We start from the raw sequence: 15822 nt of genomic DNA on the forward strand, positions 1-15822 counted from the left end.
GTGGTGGGATTCAAATAATTTAACAACCGGTTCTCTGCCCTAATGATTTCTTCCAACAACCAGTTCACCAAGCTGCTCAGAAAGTTAACAACCGGTTCTCCCAAAGTGGTGTGAACTGGCTGAATCCCACCACTGGCTCTAACCTCTACTATCAATTCAGAAATACCATAAAGCTCGATCAAGTTAATGAATCTGAACACTGAACGGGAAAGCAGTTATTCATTGCTACAGTTTATAGGCCATTCCATCTCCGGAGACTGAGTGGAATACAATATATGAAATATGGATATAGGAATGAAGTAAAAGTTTTTATTTGGAAACCAGACAACAAGATACTATTGTCTTAATTCCCAGGACAATAGTTCTCGAAATTAGTTCTCTCAATTCTGTGCGTCTCTTATCAGAAGCAATCTCCAAGGAGTACAGTCTAACTATACCTTGTTAGGTTTGCAAATCGAGCAGTATTTAATGCTGTAAGTCAGAACAAGTAATAAACTATTTCCTCCCCACCCCCCAAGGTGAAACTTGTGGAAAATACAAAGACTTGTGTTTGAGTCGAAGAGAGAAGAAGCCATGTTAACCTTTGCATGCATTCAGGCATCTCCCTAATTCTGCATGACAGTCTTCCTTTCATCCCAGCCAAGGCCAACCAGTTTCTAAATTTTGAACTGAAGCTGAAGTGGCAAATTCAACTGGGATAAGTACTGTTAATCTGCCACTCAAAGGCTTTCATGTTAATGTTATGGCCAGGAGGTATGTAGAGGGTAAGGAAATGGCCTTGAGGGATATATGCAGGCTCTGTTGCCTAGGCAAAGGGCCTGCTTATCTTCATTAAAGTCATCTTCCTTATTCTCTATTGGGTGGGATTTAGCCAGCTGCTCTTAAATACTACAAGCTCATTGAAGTGCATCTTATCTGGTTGCTGAGTAGATTGCCATTGTGGTTTTTACTGTTGGACTGAGAGGACACCTTATCTCCACAGGAAACCATCTACTGGGCTGCTTTCAACCACTGTGTAGGAACACAGCATTATAGACTATTTGGGACAGTTATACAGCTCTCTTCCCCAAACATACTTTTGCAGATGGTTGAAAGACCAGAAATGCAACTTGAGTTTTCCAGTTTTCATATATTCTGATACGTTCTCCATCTGTTCTCTGACTTTCATGTGCTTCATAAACACAGTCAAGTGGTTTACCCAAATGAGGTTAATGTACAGCAATGACTGCAACACTTTTCTTTCCCCGGCTATGAGAACTAGACAGCAGCTTGCAGGAAATGTTGGGAAACAATCACACTACTGTATGAAGTGGTGGATGCATAAGCACAACTGTCAAAGGAAGAAGTGGATGTTGAGGATGCTGAGCAGGGGAACCTGCTAATGCTGAAGTCCCATCCTTCTTATGCAAGGGTACTTACAATTCTGATGTTTGGATTGTTGTATTACTGAGTAGCTTCCTCATACAGCATGTGTAGTATGCATGAAGCTTATTGTTCAGAGACAAATGATCAGTCTTCTGTGAAAAAGGGTCACCATGAACAGCCAGACCAAATATAACCTAATGGTGAAAGGAGGACAGTTCAGCAGAATACATGGTGTAGATCTTTGGATCTGTCATAGTAGGATTGTAATGCATGGATGAGTTGTGTTGATAGTACCCCTAAGCTTAAAAGTGCTTGGTATACTGCGAAATGGATTGTATGCCAGGCAGGCACCTGCTGCATGGCAACCAGCCATTTTATGAATAGCTTCCTTAGATTGTTATGTGTCTTATCTTGCCATCCATGAACAGGATCCCAGACAGCCTGACCAGGAAGCAATTTGTAGAGGTGTCAGTGTTCCCAAGAAGTCAAGTTGCATGCCATTGTCAATGAATCTTATCAAAAGTCGTCCATAACCAATTCATTGCAGCAGGTATGTACTTCAATCTCTCACCCCCTACCCCTCAAGTGCAGAGAGTGCCTGGTGTCCAGCAGGGATTTGCTTCCAAAAAGTACAAACAGGCCAGCCTCCAATGAGCACAGTATCTCCAGGGATTGAGGAATAGCCACTAGAGGAAGGAAGGTGGATTAAAATCAGTGTCTCATGGATTGCACAAAATTCTTGCTAGGGCCTTAAGCCCAAGGAATAATCTCCAGTACAGTTGTGCTAGAGACCCAGTCACTGCTGCAAAAGGTACAGCAAAGTTCACATTACAGTCTGCTTTCATTTGGTTGGTGAAGGGAAAATTCCTTTCTAGCAATCAGTCAGCCACGAAGCACACTAATACTATGTATTATTTTCAGCCCTGATCCATAACAGTTTGTTCTAGAACAAGGTGAGCAGTGCAGAACTTTCTTCAGGCAAAACAAAGCAACAGAACAGAACAGAACAGCACCATGTAAAATAATATACCAGTACACTTGCTGTTCCCTGGACTTTCATAGGTATGTGATCAAGATTTCCACGCATAACAGACACTGTTATTTTTTATTGAGAAGCCTCAGCATCTAATCCATGGGTTAAGATTCAACTCGCTTGGCTTGTACAACCTGTCAGTTGGGGCATTTTCAGTGATGGGATTCAGTCAGTTCAGGCGAACCGATAGTTAAATTGCTGGCTGGCCCCGCCCGCCCCTTCTAGGAGTCCCCATGCACCCCATTTTGGCTCCAAGGTAAGTGCAGGAAGGCCTACTAGACCCAAAATAGGGTGTGGGGGTGGGTGGCACGGACTGCCCCCCCGTGGTCCGCTTCTGCTCCCAGGGGGGTGCAGGAGGTTGAGTGCTGCCTGTCATACCTCCTGGCCACACCCACCATGGCCACGCCCACCCAGCTGGTCATTAGGGCAGAAAACTGATTGTTAAATTATTTGAATCCCATCACTACAGTGTTGGGTTGCCCCCAGTTTGGACCGGTTCACAAGAACCGGTAGTAAAACTGGCGGGAGGCCCCACCCACCGCCCCGGATGTCATCATCAGCAATCTGCGTATGTGCAGAAGCAAGGTGCGTGTGCGAGCGAAGTGAGCGCATATGTGCGATCTCATTGCGGTAGTAAAGGTAAGTAAAACCCACCCCTGCACCATTGGTTTATCTATACAAATTAATAGGCAAATCAAATTCTATGCATCACTGACAGACAGTATCTACCAAATAAATAATCTGCAGTTTCTGGTCAACAGGATTAAATCCAATAAAGCAGGAGTGGAAAACTCCCACCCATCCTGTGGATTAAATTCTGACAGATGGCTCAATCTACCACAAGCTTTCAAAACTCCAATTACCCCCTAGCACCACATTAGTAAGAGTGATTGGTGGATATCATATGCAGTGTATCCTGATGAAAGATTATGCCCAGATAGAACAGCTATAGTTTTAAGCTTGCTACAGCATTTAGTTGTTGGATTTATTTATTTTTTTGCAATGGATGAATATGACTATTACATTAGAATTTAAAAATATCACAGTTCATTAAAACACAGATTGACATCCTTGGAAGAACCAAGAATTCTAATTTCTTCATGTGGTAATTTTCTAAAAGAGACATTTAAGGAAATGACTCAATGGACAACACGAGACTTCTCCAATCTGTAGATGATTGGATCCAATCCAAGAATCTCATCAGTGAAAAAAATTCTGGCCCCAAGGTATTAAGCTGTTAGGTCAGGGCTGTCAAACTCCCAGCCCATGGGCCGGATGCGTCACGCTCTGGCCACGCCCATGCCCAGTTTAGCAAAGGGGAAAAAATCCCAATATGTCATGTGATGCAGCCTTGATGATTTGAGTTTGACACCCCTGTGTTAGGTCATATTAGCGAAACTTCTCTATATAACCCAACTATAAATAACATGTAAGATATAATCATGTGTCATATGTTGGCTGTATCAAAATAACTGTTCAATCAGAGCAAACATTTATAAATAATAAACTGATTATTAGATTGTGTGCAGTTCAGAAATTATTAAGTACTTTGGACTTTACATAAAGCAACAAAATCCATGATGCATGTTTTCTTTCTAGCTCACACAGATGTTGGGCTTCCTTAATAGTAATGAGATGCTGCACTTATGCTCACATGAAATCCAAAGCACTTTTTTGGGATCATTTTTAAACAAGGTACAGCTACATTATTTATCGACCAGGTAACTATTAAACTAGACTTAAAAAATAAGATGCAGTTATAATGCAATTTTTTGAAAAAGCTTTTAAAAAGTTTTACTACTAGCTTATCTGGTAAAAGTATGCCTGTTAATTCTGTTTCTTTGTGGTACCACAAAATTGCTGACACCCTGAATAGAATGTGACACCTAGGTGAAAAATTCTTTGGATAAATCTACCTAAAGTTCAATATTCTTATAATAACTGTAAGAAAAAACACACGTTGCTGGGATAGCCATCCTTTTTGTCAAGAGACATTTTCATAGAGCATTTTGACAGGAATCTTGAATTCCACATTAACATTTTTAAAACTTGCTTTATTTTTTCAATTTACAGAAGAATAATGTCTTTATGGTATGTTCTACATAAAGAGCAGGTAAATTTACATATTTCACGATACCACTTAGAATCTTTATTGACATTTTCTTATGACAGAATAGAGTTTGTCTATTACATGTATAGTAAATAAATGTTTATATTTTTGGTTGCATAATAATAGGTAGATCTCTTGGTTCATGAAGGAAAATAAATCCAAACTTCATAGAGAGGCAGTTCCATTATTAGGGATCAAGCAAAATGTTGCAAAAATGTTCATGTGAATGATACGACAGGCCTTTCTATTTCTGGAAATGAAGGAGTACACACACATACCATCTAATCTTAAGCAAAAGTTGAAAAGCCATAAAATGAAGGGTTAACATCTGATTTTTTTAAAAAATCCCAGAATAATAGTATCACCTGATAACTGTAACACCTTCAACTAGCTCACTGAGTGTGAACTATTACAGCAATTACATCATTTCATTTCATTTTCCACTTTTCACTGTTTTTGTATCATCTCTTAATTTTTTTTAAAATTGAAGATGTCAAATGCTTGCACACTCTTTTGTGACACCTTGGCAATAAAGGTACATTTTGTGTTATTTTTATTGTTCATAAAAACTGAACTATACCAATAATACATTTTTACTTGCTGTATATATTTTAGCAATTGTAGAGTGTGCATTACTCAGACATATTATCTTATTATGTGCTTGTGCCTTTTATCAGTCCTTCAGAAAGTATGGAAGTGGTCTTGTATGTTTTCTTGTCCCAAAATAAAATGGCATGAGTTAATTTTTCTATTTCCAAATAAACTAGAAACTGAGAAACCACAACCTTTATTATTAGCAAAAAGAAACACAGATGTTTCACAAATCTAATTGTGATGTATGTCAAGAGATTCTCTGAAAATGTACCAAAAATATATGCAATGTCCCAAAAGTAAAACAGATTTACGCTTAACACCATCTAATAGGCATTCAGCTAGATTCCTGAAAAATGTTGCCCTGCACAATGGACATTAATATGCACCTGCAGCTTGTAAGTCACATATATGTCAAATACATTAATCAAAATTAGGTTACTTGTGTTACAAATGTTGTGATGGTTACGCAGCACCTCAAGCCCAATTGATTAGCTCTCCCATTAAGTATAAGTTACTCTTGTAACTTATACTTAAACCTAAATTCCTATTTGAGTGATGGCCCAGAAAGCTGAATATTATCTTGCATTTTTATTTGAATGGTACCTGAAAATAACACCTGTTCTGTTTCTCCTGTCATTTCACATTCCATTCAGTATTTCTATCATTGGAACATGTAAAATCATACCTTTTTTCATGGAACTAGTCTTTAAAGACTCAAGAACTCTTGGATATAATTTTTTTCACTTTTAACAATTTGGAAAATTACAGCCAGTTCTTCCACAGATATACCTAAATGGTTTCTTTATACGGAAATAGTTCCAATTATTTCTGATTCAACTGATTATTCCAGTAATTTTATTTAAAATCTGTTCACTTTTTCTTGAGTGCAACCAGTAGAAGCAAACTCTCATAGTCGGCCCATTGTCTTAAATTAGAAATGTGAAGTACTCTGGTCCTTACTGTCTGTAAAAATTGAGAAGTAATAAATGGCAGAAACATGCATATCTAATTATAGCATAACTTTATTTCTGTCCTAACTCGGACAGTACATAATTCAGGTCAGACACAGACAAAAAGACAGCAGCTGGGTTTAGAAATCTACATCTGAGCACTAAGATTTTTTTTGCCATCTTGGCTTCCCATTTGAAATAAATCAGAAAGATCTTGCAGGAGCTGGTAGCCTTTTCCATTCTTAAGATAGTGCAGCAGATTGGCTTTCGGTATTTTGGTAAAAGATGTGTCCCTCCCCAGGAGCTCTAGCAATAAAGGCTCCATCATATCAGACATTTCTTCTCTATCCATGGTGTCATAGAGATCTGAGAGATCATGCTCCTTTGAGGTCAGCAGGACATGTGCTTGGGAGAGGTCTCGGCCACTTGCTGTATGCACTCCCCCCATGGCATTATGGAGCCACATGAGTCGCTTTAGACCTTGAAGAGTTCTTCCTCTGTCGTTCAGCAGCTGGTGTTCTGTCACAGCTCTTTTACTGAAATATGAAAAATCAGCACCTTGAGAAGCAGAAGCATATTTAGAATGGAAGAATAAAACATTTCCAGTCTCTTTCACTTTCTGCTACAGACTTAACAAAGAAAGATGAAAAGATGAAGACTGAACACAGAAGAACACAAGATTGCATTTTGTTGTCATGTTACATCCAACTCCTTGCTCAAGCATTTAATGGCATTCCAAGAATTTCAAATGGAAATACTGTACATTGTTGTTGATCGTTTCATTTAGGTTGATATCCTGCCTTGCTTCTATATAATTAAAGGCAGTATACATAATGCTCCCTCTTGCTATCTTCCCCACAATGGCAACCCTTTGAAGTGAGCTGGGCTAAGCTGAGAAAGAATGGCTGGAAAAATTAGAAATCCCAGCCTCTTTATGCATCAAGTCTAGTTGGGTTTTGAATTCAGAAAGTTAAATGTGAGCTTTCAGTCTGAGTCAAATTGTTCAGCATCAGTACCTATGATTCACTTTGATGCTCTCCAAATCCTCTTTTGAATTAACAAAATACCAGAAGAGTCTTGCATTTAGTTTTGCTATTTTCTGGCTACAGGATAACTTTGCCTTAAAAAGAAAATGTCACAAATTTTTAAATGAAAAATAATTTTGAAAAAGATAACATTAAATTCCTGTTTTATTTTTTTTCTACAATTTTAACTAGTAAAATACTAGTATCATTACATTTTAATAGTTAATTTCACATGCAAGAGGCAAAACAAGAGAAAATTATGTAATTCTCTATGAAATTCTTACTTTTCTGTTTCTTGACATGTTGCAAAGCAAGCAAGAAAAAAGATGGATATAATTTTTGCCATTTGTAGATGTTTTTCTGACAAGGAAATCTTTTTTCGGTCCTGTAAACTTTTCAATGAGATGAAATTATAATAATTGAAGTACAATTATAACATGTCATCTTTAAATAACTGCTAATAAGAAAAAATGTATCTCAAAAAGAAGTAAAAGATAATTGATCTTTCATATTGCTTTAATATATATCAATCAAGTAACGCTAGTATCATAAGAATGACAGTATCAGTTCAGTACCATCATTTTATTTTCATGTTATTTGTATTAAGGCAAAAAAAGCAGTTATTAAATACATTCCTATTATTCCTTTCACTAAAAAAATGTCTACATTTACTTGGTTACAGACTTCCTCATGTAAATACTGTCCAGATTTTTTTCAAATTCAGCACCCATTGCCAGTCAGCATAGTCAAGTTAGGGAAGGATCATATCATAGAAGAAAACCAAGAACAGATGCCTATAAAACAATATGCTTTGAAAACCATAAAGCAAATGCAGTGATTCCCCCCAAAAGACTTGATGAACAATACAAGATAATAGTTCCAATTTTTAAAGAATACTAATCACTTATTGATGAATTTTGTAAAGGATTTCTACTCAATACTCACTATTATATGTCTTCCTACTGAAGTATATTCAGGCTGACCTGCTGGAGTCTATTGATGCTACTGGAACTCTGGTGAACTTGCTCTACACTGCAGAATGATTCTTCAGAGCTGTTTTTATACTTACTCTGTGCCTCATGAACAATAGGTATGAGCTGTGCATCATATTCCATAAGACCTTCCCCCCTTGCCCTTTTGTAAATGAAATACGTGTTCTGTCTGAAGTCAGTCAATCCGGAAGAAAAAAAAATCTACTTTATACCCTTATTAGTGATTGAGGCATTGGGATATTGTTAGTTTGAAATATTACCAAATATTTGATACTGCAGTATTGTGTCTTTATAGGATCATAAAATAGTACAATAAGTGAGTCAAAAACAAGTCATGGGTGATTTTTTGTTTTAATCATGGGGTGCACAATTCAATCAAATCAGAGTAAGAAGACTTCATCCATCTCTTAGCTTACTTAGTACGGTTTAGAACTGTACTTTTAGTACAGTTTTTAACAATGAGTCAATCTGCGTAGTTTTTAATATTTTGATATTCTAATTATTCTTGTTCTATGTTATTCTTATTCTTGTTCTATAAGTTTGAAAACTGCCCAGAGTCACCTTGTGAGGGTGATAGGCAGGATAAAAATTTAATCAATAAATAAGCTGAAAAAATGTTGGACACCTTTTGACATGTATTTCAAAATCAGTATCAATGGATGCTATAAGACATGTTAAGAGTAAGGGAAGGCAGCCCATATCCTCTGAATTGCATACCTCTTGTATCCTTATTATTTGTGCTACTAGATTTTGGTGTGTCATAATACAGTGGTCCCCAACCTTTGTGGCTTGGTGGCCTGGCGGAGGGGAGAGAAGAACTGGGCCGTGCAAGTGCATGGGGCCTGGTTTCGAATAGGCCACAGTTCGATAGTGGGCTGCAGCCCGGGGGGGAATGGACCCATCATAATAGTTGAAAATCAGTGGTATGGTTTTGAGATAAACAAATGGATTAGTTATAGTGTAAGTCCCACAATGAGACTTAAATTACTTAAACAGCAATGCACTATCCTTCCAAGACCAAGAGACAAGGAGAAGCCACTCTCCATCTCATTACTGCTTTCCTCTCAGCCTTCTATAACATGTAGACTCCAGCCACCAAAGGCTTGCCCACTGCATATTGATCACTTGAGTGGGTTCTTTTTAAAAGTATCAATAAATAAGTATGAGACAGCAAGAGTAAATGAGAGCTGTTATACTTTGTAAACCATAGTTTATAGCTTCATTTGTAGCCATTTATTGTTTACATAGCAAACCATGTTTAAGCAAACTAACTTCACATAGTAAATAAGTACGCTTTATGGTAAAATTTAAAATTCAGATTATTTAATGAGAGAGGCAAAAAAGAAACAAAGCAAATAAATATGAATACGTGTCAAACCTCAGACAATCTTTAGATGACAGCAAAGGGATACAAGATACATAACTTCTTGATATCTTATGATAAACTTAATTTTGTGACCCCATGCCTAGTAGCCTAGTCTAGGATTTTTTGTATTTGTTGACATCATACTTCTTAACTTCATTTAAGGGTTCTAATATTGTAGCCTGATTTTCAGCTCTTGCTGTAAAAGCCATTAACTGAAAAAGTTAAAAACTGTAACCAATTAAAACTTTTAAATAAAGATTGCTAAATTGGTACTTTTGTGATTTCTCTTTAGTTTTCAGGGTGCCCATAAAGATAAATTATTTCTCTGTGAAAGAAGAACTACCTAGTTACAAGTTCACAGACTAATCAGCACTAGACAAAGTCAAGTCGAAAAAATCTGATCTAATTTGCTGTTCAGCTTTATGATTGCCTTCATTTAATGGAAATGAATGGAAAGGAAACAGCAATTATTTTAAGAATTATGTTTACATTCATCTGAACAACTGAATGTCAACAGGAGAAACTGGAAGATGCTGGCTGAATGACCACGTCATGCATTCTATCATGGATCAAATGCACTGCCATGGCTACTCTTTTGTTATATTTGAGAAGGTGCATTCAAAGAAAGATCAAAATGGTTCCGGATTCAGAGACTGGGTCTGTCCAGCATTTTTAATTTCTGCACTAAAGAAATTATGGATGCTTTATAATGTGGTGATATAATGATATTAGACCAAGAACAGCCAGGCAAAAATGAAAGTCTAATGATTCTCAGTTTTGGCTTCCTATGCTGAACTCAAAAATGTTCTGGGCAAAAAATGTCTCTCTTCTCCAAAAAGTATTTGTTGTTTATTGCTGTATATTGTAGTGGCTCAAATGAAAATATAGGAGATTACCATCAGAAAAAGTATTAAATGGATAGACAATAAAATGGTTTTAAAACTTGATTTTTAAAATATTTAATTTAATATAATAGGATTCCTAATCCCAATTAGGTTAGTCCAAATTGTGTACCAGAGGTTCAGCTGGTTGTAGTAACGGGTAGTATTGTAAAACAGTTCATATGTAACCTTTCTGTTAGAATTAACAATCACACAGACTAGATTTCTTTAAAGCTAGCATTAACTCTCATAATCCACCCTAAAATCTCCATTCTGAACTTCAAAAACTAATTTCTCAGCTTTAATGCGATTGCAAATTTTAGGGTGGGAGAAGACAATCTTTGACTCTTAAAACTTCTCCAGAATGACTAGAAATATATGTCATTAAATATTAGTGGCAAAGCATTACAAATGTGTATGTAATTTGGAATGTGTGCTGTTTGCTAACAACTTTTGATGTGCCTTTCAGTCTGGATTCACCAAAAATAAATGTAAACTCCATCTACACAAGATGGCACTAAGGAAAGCTAGTTAGCACAGAGGAAAACGTTATGGAGGGAAAGTTTACTGTTATATATGCCTTCTTAATCATTAATTGCCGCCGCTAATACTGAAAAGTAAAAAAAAAAATCCACAAGCGTGGATAGTGTAAGCTTGCATTAAGTTTCTATTTTCTAATATGGAAATTTGAATTAGAAAACTATCACCAATTTCTGCAATTAAGTAGAGTCAGAAATAATAAGAGTTCTAGATTGTGACCTCAAAACCATTAAATCCATTTTCTCAATGAAACAAAAAACCAACAGCTGCATTATCTCTGACAGGGTGTCCACTATTTGAGACAATCTCTTTTATTGGCAAACAGGTTATAGTTTAAATAAAATTTACTTTTGAATAATATACACCTATTAGTTCAAATCCTATTTTTCTGATCTGAAAATCCAAATTTGCTTCATCTTTAATGTGAAAATCCTTCGAAACTCTGAAGATACAGTAACTATTTTTTTTTGTCTTTTTTTCTTGGCTAACATTATGCAATTCATTCAACCTTTCCATAGCTAATAACTTTTAGACCTTTCATTATCTTTTTTCATGCTCTCCTTAACACGTTTCAGTTTAATAATATGTTTCTTAAATTAGGCAAACCTTTTCCAGTGAAGTTACCCATGTTTTGATGTGTTATACATCTCAAAAAGAGAAAGTAATATTTTGTGAGGGTTTGCTTATTTATAAAAGTACTGGTGTGGTTGAGCAGACAAAAGCATCTATTTACATCAGGAGAAGCATCAGGAGAAATGAAAGCAGAAATAATGTGAGAAAGAAGTCAATTACTTTAATTATAGATATCTAAATATAGTTACAGTGGTAAAGGACAACAATTACATAGTAAACCTTTAGATATTAAAAGAAATGAATCCAGAAGAGCAAAGACTACTGGCAAGGAGGCATCAAGATGTGAGTGGCCAAGCAAAGAAGGCTGTGATGATAAAAATAGGGATAATGCTCATGGGATCCAGAATTGTAAAAAAAAAAAAGAAAGGTAGCATAGTATGATTACAGTCCTTGATTTACAATCACAATTAGGACCAGAATTTCTGTTGCTAATCAAACTGGTTGTTAAGTGAGCCATGGACAATTTTGTCACCTTTTTCACCACGATTGTTAAGCAACTCACTGCAGTTTTTAAGTGAATCACATAGTTGTTAAGTGAATCCAGTTTCTCCCATTGACTTTGCTTGTCAAAAGCTGTCTGGGGACGTTGCAAATGGAGATCACATGACCCCGGGACGCTGCAAGTATTGTAAATACATTCTGGTTGCCAAGCATCCAAATTTTGATCACCTGACGGTGAGGACCATTCATAGGTTACTTTTTTCTCAGTGCCATTGTAACTTTGAACAGTCACTAAATGAATGATTGTAAATCAAGGACTACCTGTAATAATAATTGTAAATTATTTTGACAACTGATACTAGAGGGGGTGAAACTGAAAGAATACATTCCCCAAAAGAAAACTGCAGGAGAGAAGAATTTTATATGAACAAAAATAAATTATTTACAGTCCCAACTGACCAAGTAAATGGGATTATTAAAGAGTACATGACAGGGTTGAATATCCTTGTGTTGAATACAATGTGATTTGAGAATATCCCACTGCTAAAACAATTTATATATCTTCCTGATAATTAGACATTGCTTCAAATTCTACGCATCATAAAAAATACTAGGAAACTACTGTGATGGAGATGATAAAATATAATAGGGCAGCTATGTCCAAAGTGGGGCACCTATGTCCAAATTGCTGAACACAGGAAACAGTGAAAGCAAAAAATGAAACTATTATCATCATCAGAAAGGCAAACACATTTACTTAACTCACCGCTAGATGGCAAAGTGCAACAAGTTCATATATGACACCAGGCCAAAGTATATACCATACTATATTCTATACTTGAGCTACTCACTTGCATACAGTATTCTACTCTATAGTAAAGATCAGTGGCAAGGGTATCCATTACTAGGTTGGACTGCAATCATAGAGAAAGATGCAAAAGACTATTTGCTTCCATCTACTGGTAATCCAGATTTTTGCCTATCATTTCACATTGCACCAAAAAATATTATCAATGCTAGTGTGGATGGGAAGACCTCTCCAAAACTTGGTTGCCATGAGAAAATCACTTGGAGAAAGATGGAGATATTAGTGATACTATACCAATGCACTAGCTACAGTACAGTGTACATGCCTAGACCAGGAAGGGAGCAAAAAAACCAGACAAGTTTGAAATCCCAAAAAGGCATAAAAATGAAAAACACATCCTCATGGAAGAACTGCAAGTTGTCACCAATTTGGGTATACTAAGACATTGTCCATATGTCAACCATGTCCTATTTATATTGTGGAAGCCAGTTGATCCCAAAACAAGCACCGGGTACTTCTCAGAAAACACCACATATTTATACCATGTCCTCTGTGAATTCCAGTAGCACATTTATATTGTTTTTTAATATTCCTTCAGAGGAATATTTAAGACACTTGGCTGCAAACTATCATTTTAGAGCAAAATATATAAGACATCAGTCACATAGGATAGGATATTTACGTGTTACACAGCCTTTTTTAGAACAATAGTTAAAGAGCAACCGAAATAAATGTTTTTCGAACAGCAAAGGTAAGGTCTAGAGCTCAAACTACAGAATCCCAAAAGTCATAATGATTTATTTGTGCATTATTCTAAATAATAAATCATGATTAATAACAATTCTCAGTTGTTACACTCACATGTCCAAAGGAAACTACACGATGTATTATGGTTCAAAAACATTTTATAATGTAATAAATATGGCTTGTCAGATCACTCATTTTAAACTACGAGTCATAATTTAGCAAGTTGCATAAATGTAGGTAATGACAATACAGGTAGTCCTCAACTTACGAGCACAGTTGAGGCCAAAATTTGTTGCTAAGGGGAACATTTGTTAAGTGAATTTTGCCCCATTTTACAATCTTTCTTGCCACAGTTATTAAGTGAATCACTGCAGTTAATAACACGGTTGTCAATGCTTCCCCATTGACTTTATCAGGTTGCAAATGGTGATCACATGACCCTGAGACACTGCAACTGTTATAAATAGGGGTCAGTTCCCAAGTTTCTGAATTTTGATCATGTGACCATGAGGATGCACAATGGTGCTAAGGGTGAAGAATGGTCGTAAGTTATTTTTTCAGTGGTGGTGTAACTTTGAACAGTCACTAAATGAACTATTGCAAGTCAAGGACTACTGTAATGTCTTCCAGAAATCTGCTGTGATATTTGGGAATTGGAGACAGGAGTTTGTATCTTGCCAAAAGAAGAAAGCAGTATACCCCACTGACCTGTTGCATGTTTGGCCTTTAACAAATTCATCAGCAAAAAGAGAAAGGACTAGGGTGGGGTTTTAGCCTGCAACATTAAATTGTGTACTGCAGGAAAAACGTCAACATTAAGTTGTGTACTGCAGGAAAAACTTCTGTGGGGTGAAATAGTTTTGTTTTACAGAATCCAAGGCAGAGTTTACCATGGAAAAGGTAGAGACACCCTATTGATGCAATAGTCCAAACCCTCAACTGTCACAACTACTCCTCATAAATTAGACTTTTCCCACTTTGTCACTTCTCCCAGTGTGTGGCTCCTTCTTCACTACCCCACCCAAGTGCACTTGGCATGGTCCCAGAGGCCCTTTTCCTTACAAGTCATCAAAGCTTCCATTTGGGAACATTTGTTGCTTCTTTTCTGCTAGGAGTCTGTTGGCACAAAAGTAAATTATTAAGTTTTAAAAATTATTATTTTAGCTCCTTTTGTCATCTTAGTCCAAAGATAACCAGAGCAAGGTGATTCCACTTAAAATTGCATGAACTTTTTGCTTTAGTTGGGGTTTTTGACCCTTGAAATTGTTTTAATATTCTGACTAGAGTTCAAGTACGTTAAATCATTAGCACAAAATATTTTTTTGTTCAATTTCTGTAGTCACCCTTCTCAGTCAATGACTCTGGGCAGTTTACAATTCAAAAAAATATATTAAACATATTCTAAACATTTTAAAATAATAAAAACACTAAAACATCCAAATTAAATATACATAGGAGCAAAATATACTGCTCAAAAAAATAAAGGGAACACAAGCAGAAGACATCCGAGATCTGAATGAATGAAATAGCCTTATTAAATACTTTGTTCGTTACATACAGTAGTTTATACACTGCTCAAACAACTAAAGGGAACACAAAACTACTGTATGTAACGAACAAAGTATTTAATAAAGCTATTTCATTCATTCAGATCTCGGATGTCTTCTGCTTGTGTTCCCTTTATTTTTTTGAGCAGTGTACTTGGCCAGTTAGCAATATAGCCAGGAAACGGGAAATTATGTATTACTAATCATTCTTTTCCTTATTTAAAGGAAGTTTTCGGTTGCAAGGTATAATTTTTAAAAAGTATGTAGAATGAAATGACTTTCATTCAGTGCTGAATCAACAATATCCGAAACAGAGCTGTAACATTAGAGTTTGGAAAGTCAGGTCTGGATAAACATCCCTTTTTTCCCCTCCCTTTTCCGCAACACAATGCGGTTTGTAGTTAAGATAGCATTACACAGTCCTGATATTCAAAAACACTCATCAACTGGGACATAACTATTCCCCAGAAAGAATGGAGTGCCTGAAAAACAACAACCCTCTCCTTGAGCCTTTATGCATCGCAAGAAAACCCTGAGCGGAAAACACAACCGATGTAATCGCCGCCCCATCCCAGGCCCCCATGGCTCCACTGTCGGGCCCACCTATTCCTTCCTTTCCCTCCCTCGCCACTTCCCTGCGGTTACAATAACGGTTGCTATGGCGAATCGGCTGTGCCCTCCCGACCAGCACTCTCAGTCTGAGCTGTGCACCGGGAAGAGGGTAGGACGCTGGAGAAAGTCAATCATCAGAGAGGTCTCTTGCTATTGGCGAATGTTTTGATCACGTGCC

At 36.7% G+C, this 15822-nt stretch overlaps 1 protein-coding gene across 1 annotated transcript; it reads right to left on the reverse strand.

Annotated features, from left to right (window-relative positions):
* Window positions 1-6108: 6108 nt before the first annotated feature.
* On the reverse strand, window positions 6109-14820 carry LOC148114578 (uncharacterized). The gene is made up of 3 exons (XM_087889553.1): window positions 8023-14820; window positions 7362-7469; window positions 6109-6588 (listed from the first exon to the last, which is right to left on the reverse strand). Exons 2-3 carry the CDS (start codon window positions 7421-7423, stop codon window positions 6201-6203), a joined length of 450 nt encoding a protein of 149 aa, XP_087745679.1. The 5' UTR covers window positions 7424-7469; window positions 8023-14820; the 3' UTR covers window positions 6109-6200.
* Between the last annotated feature and the right edge of the window lie 1002 nt (window positions 14821-15822).

The sequence above is a fragment of the Pantherophis guttatus genome, chromosome 3, assembly GCF_059756535.1.
Source record: "Pantherophis guttatus breed Tessera chromosome 3, ASM5975653v1, whole genome shotgun sequence".
Lineage (NCBI taxonomy): Eukaryota > Metazoa > Chordata > Lepidosauria > Squamata > Colubridae > Pantherophis > Pantherophis guttatus.

Excerpts from the sequence above, each read along its gene's own strand:
- LOC148114578 (XM_087889553.1), bottom strand. The coding sequence starts at position 7,423 with ATGGCAAAAATTATATCCATCTTTTTTCTTGCTTGCTTTGCAACATGT. Across the intron at positions 6,589-7,361 it reads ACATGTCAAGAAACAGAAAA|TAAAAGAGCTGTGACAGAAC; the intron begins GTAAGAATTTCA and ends TTCATATTTCAG.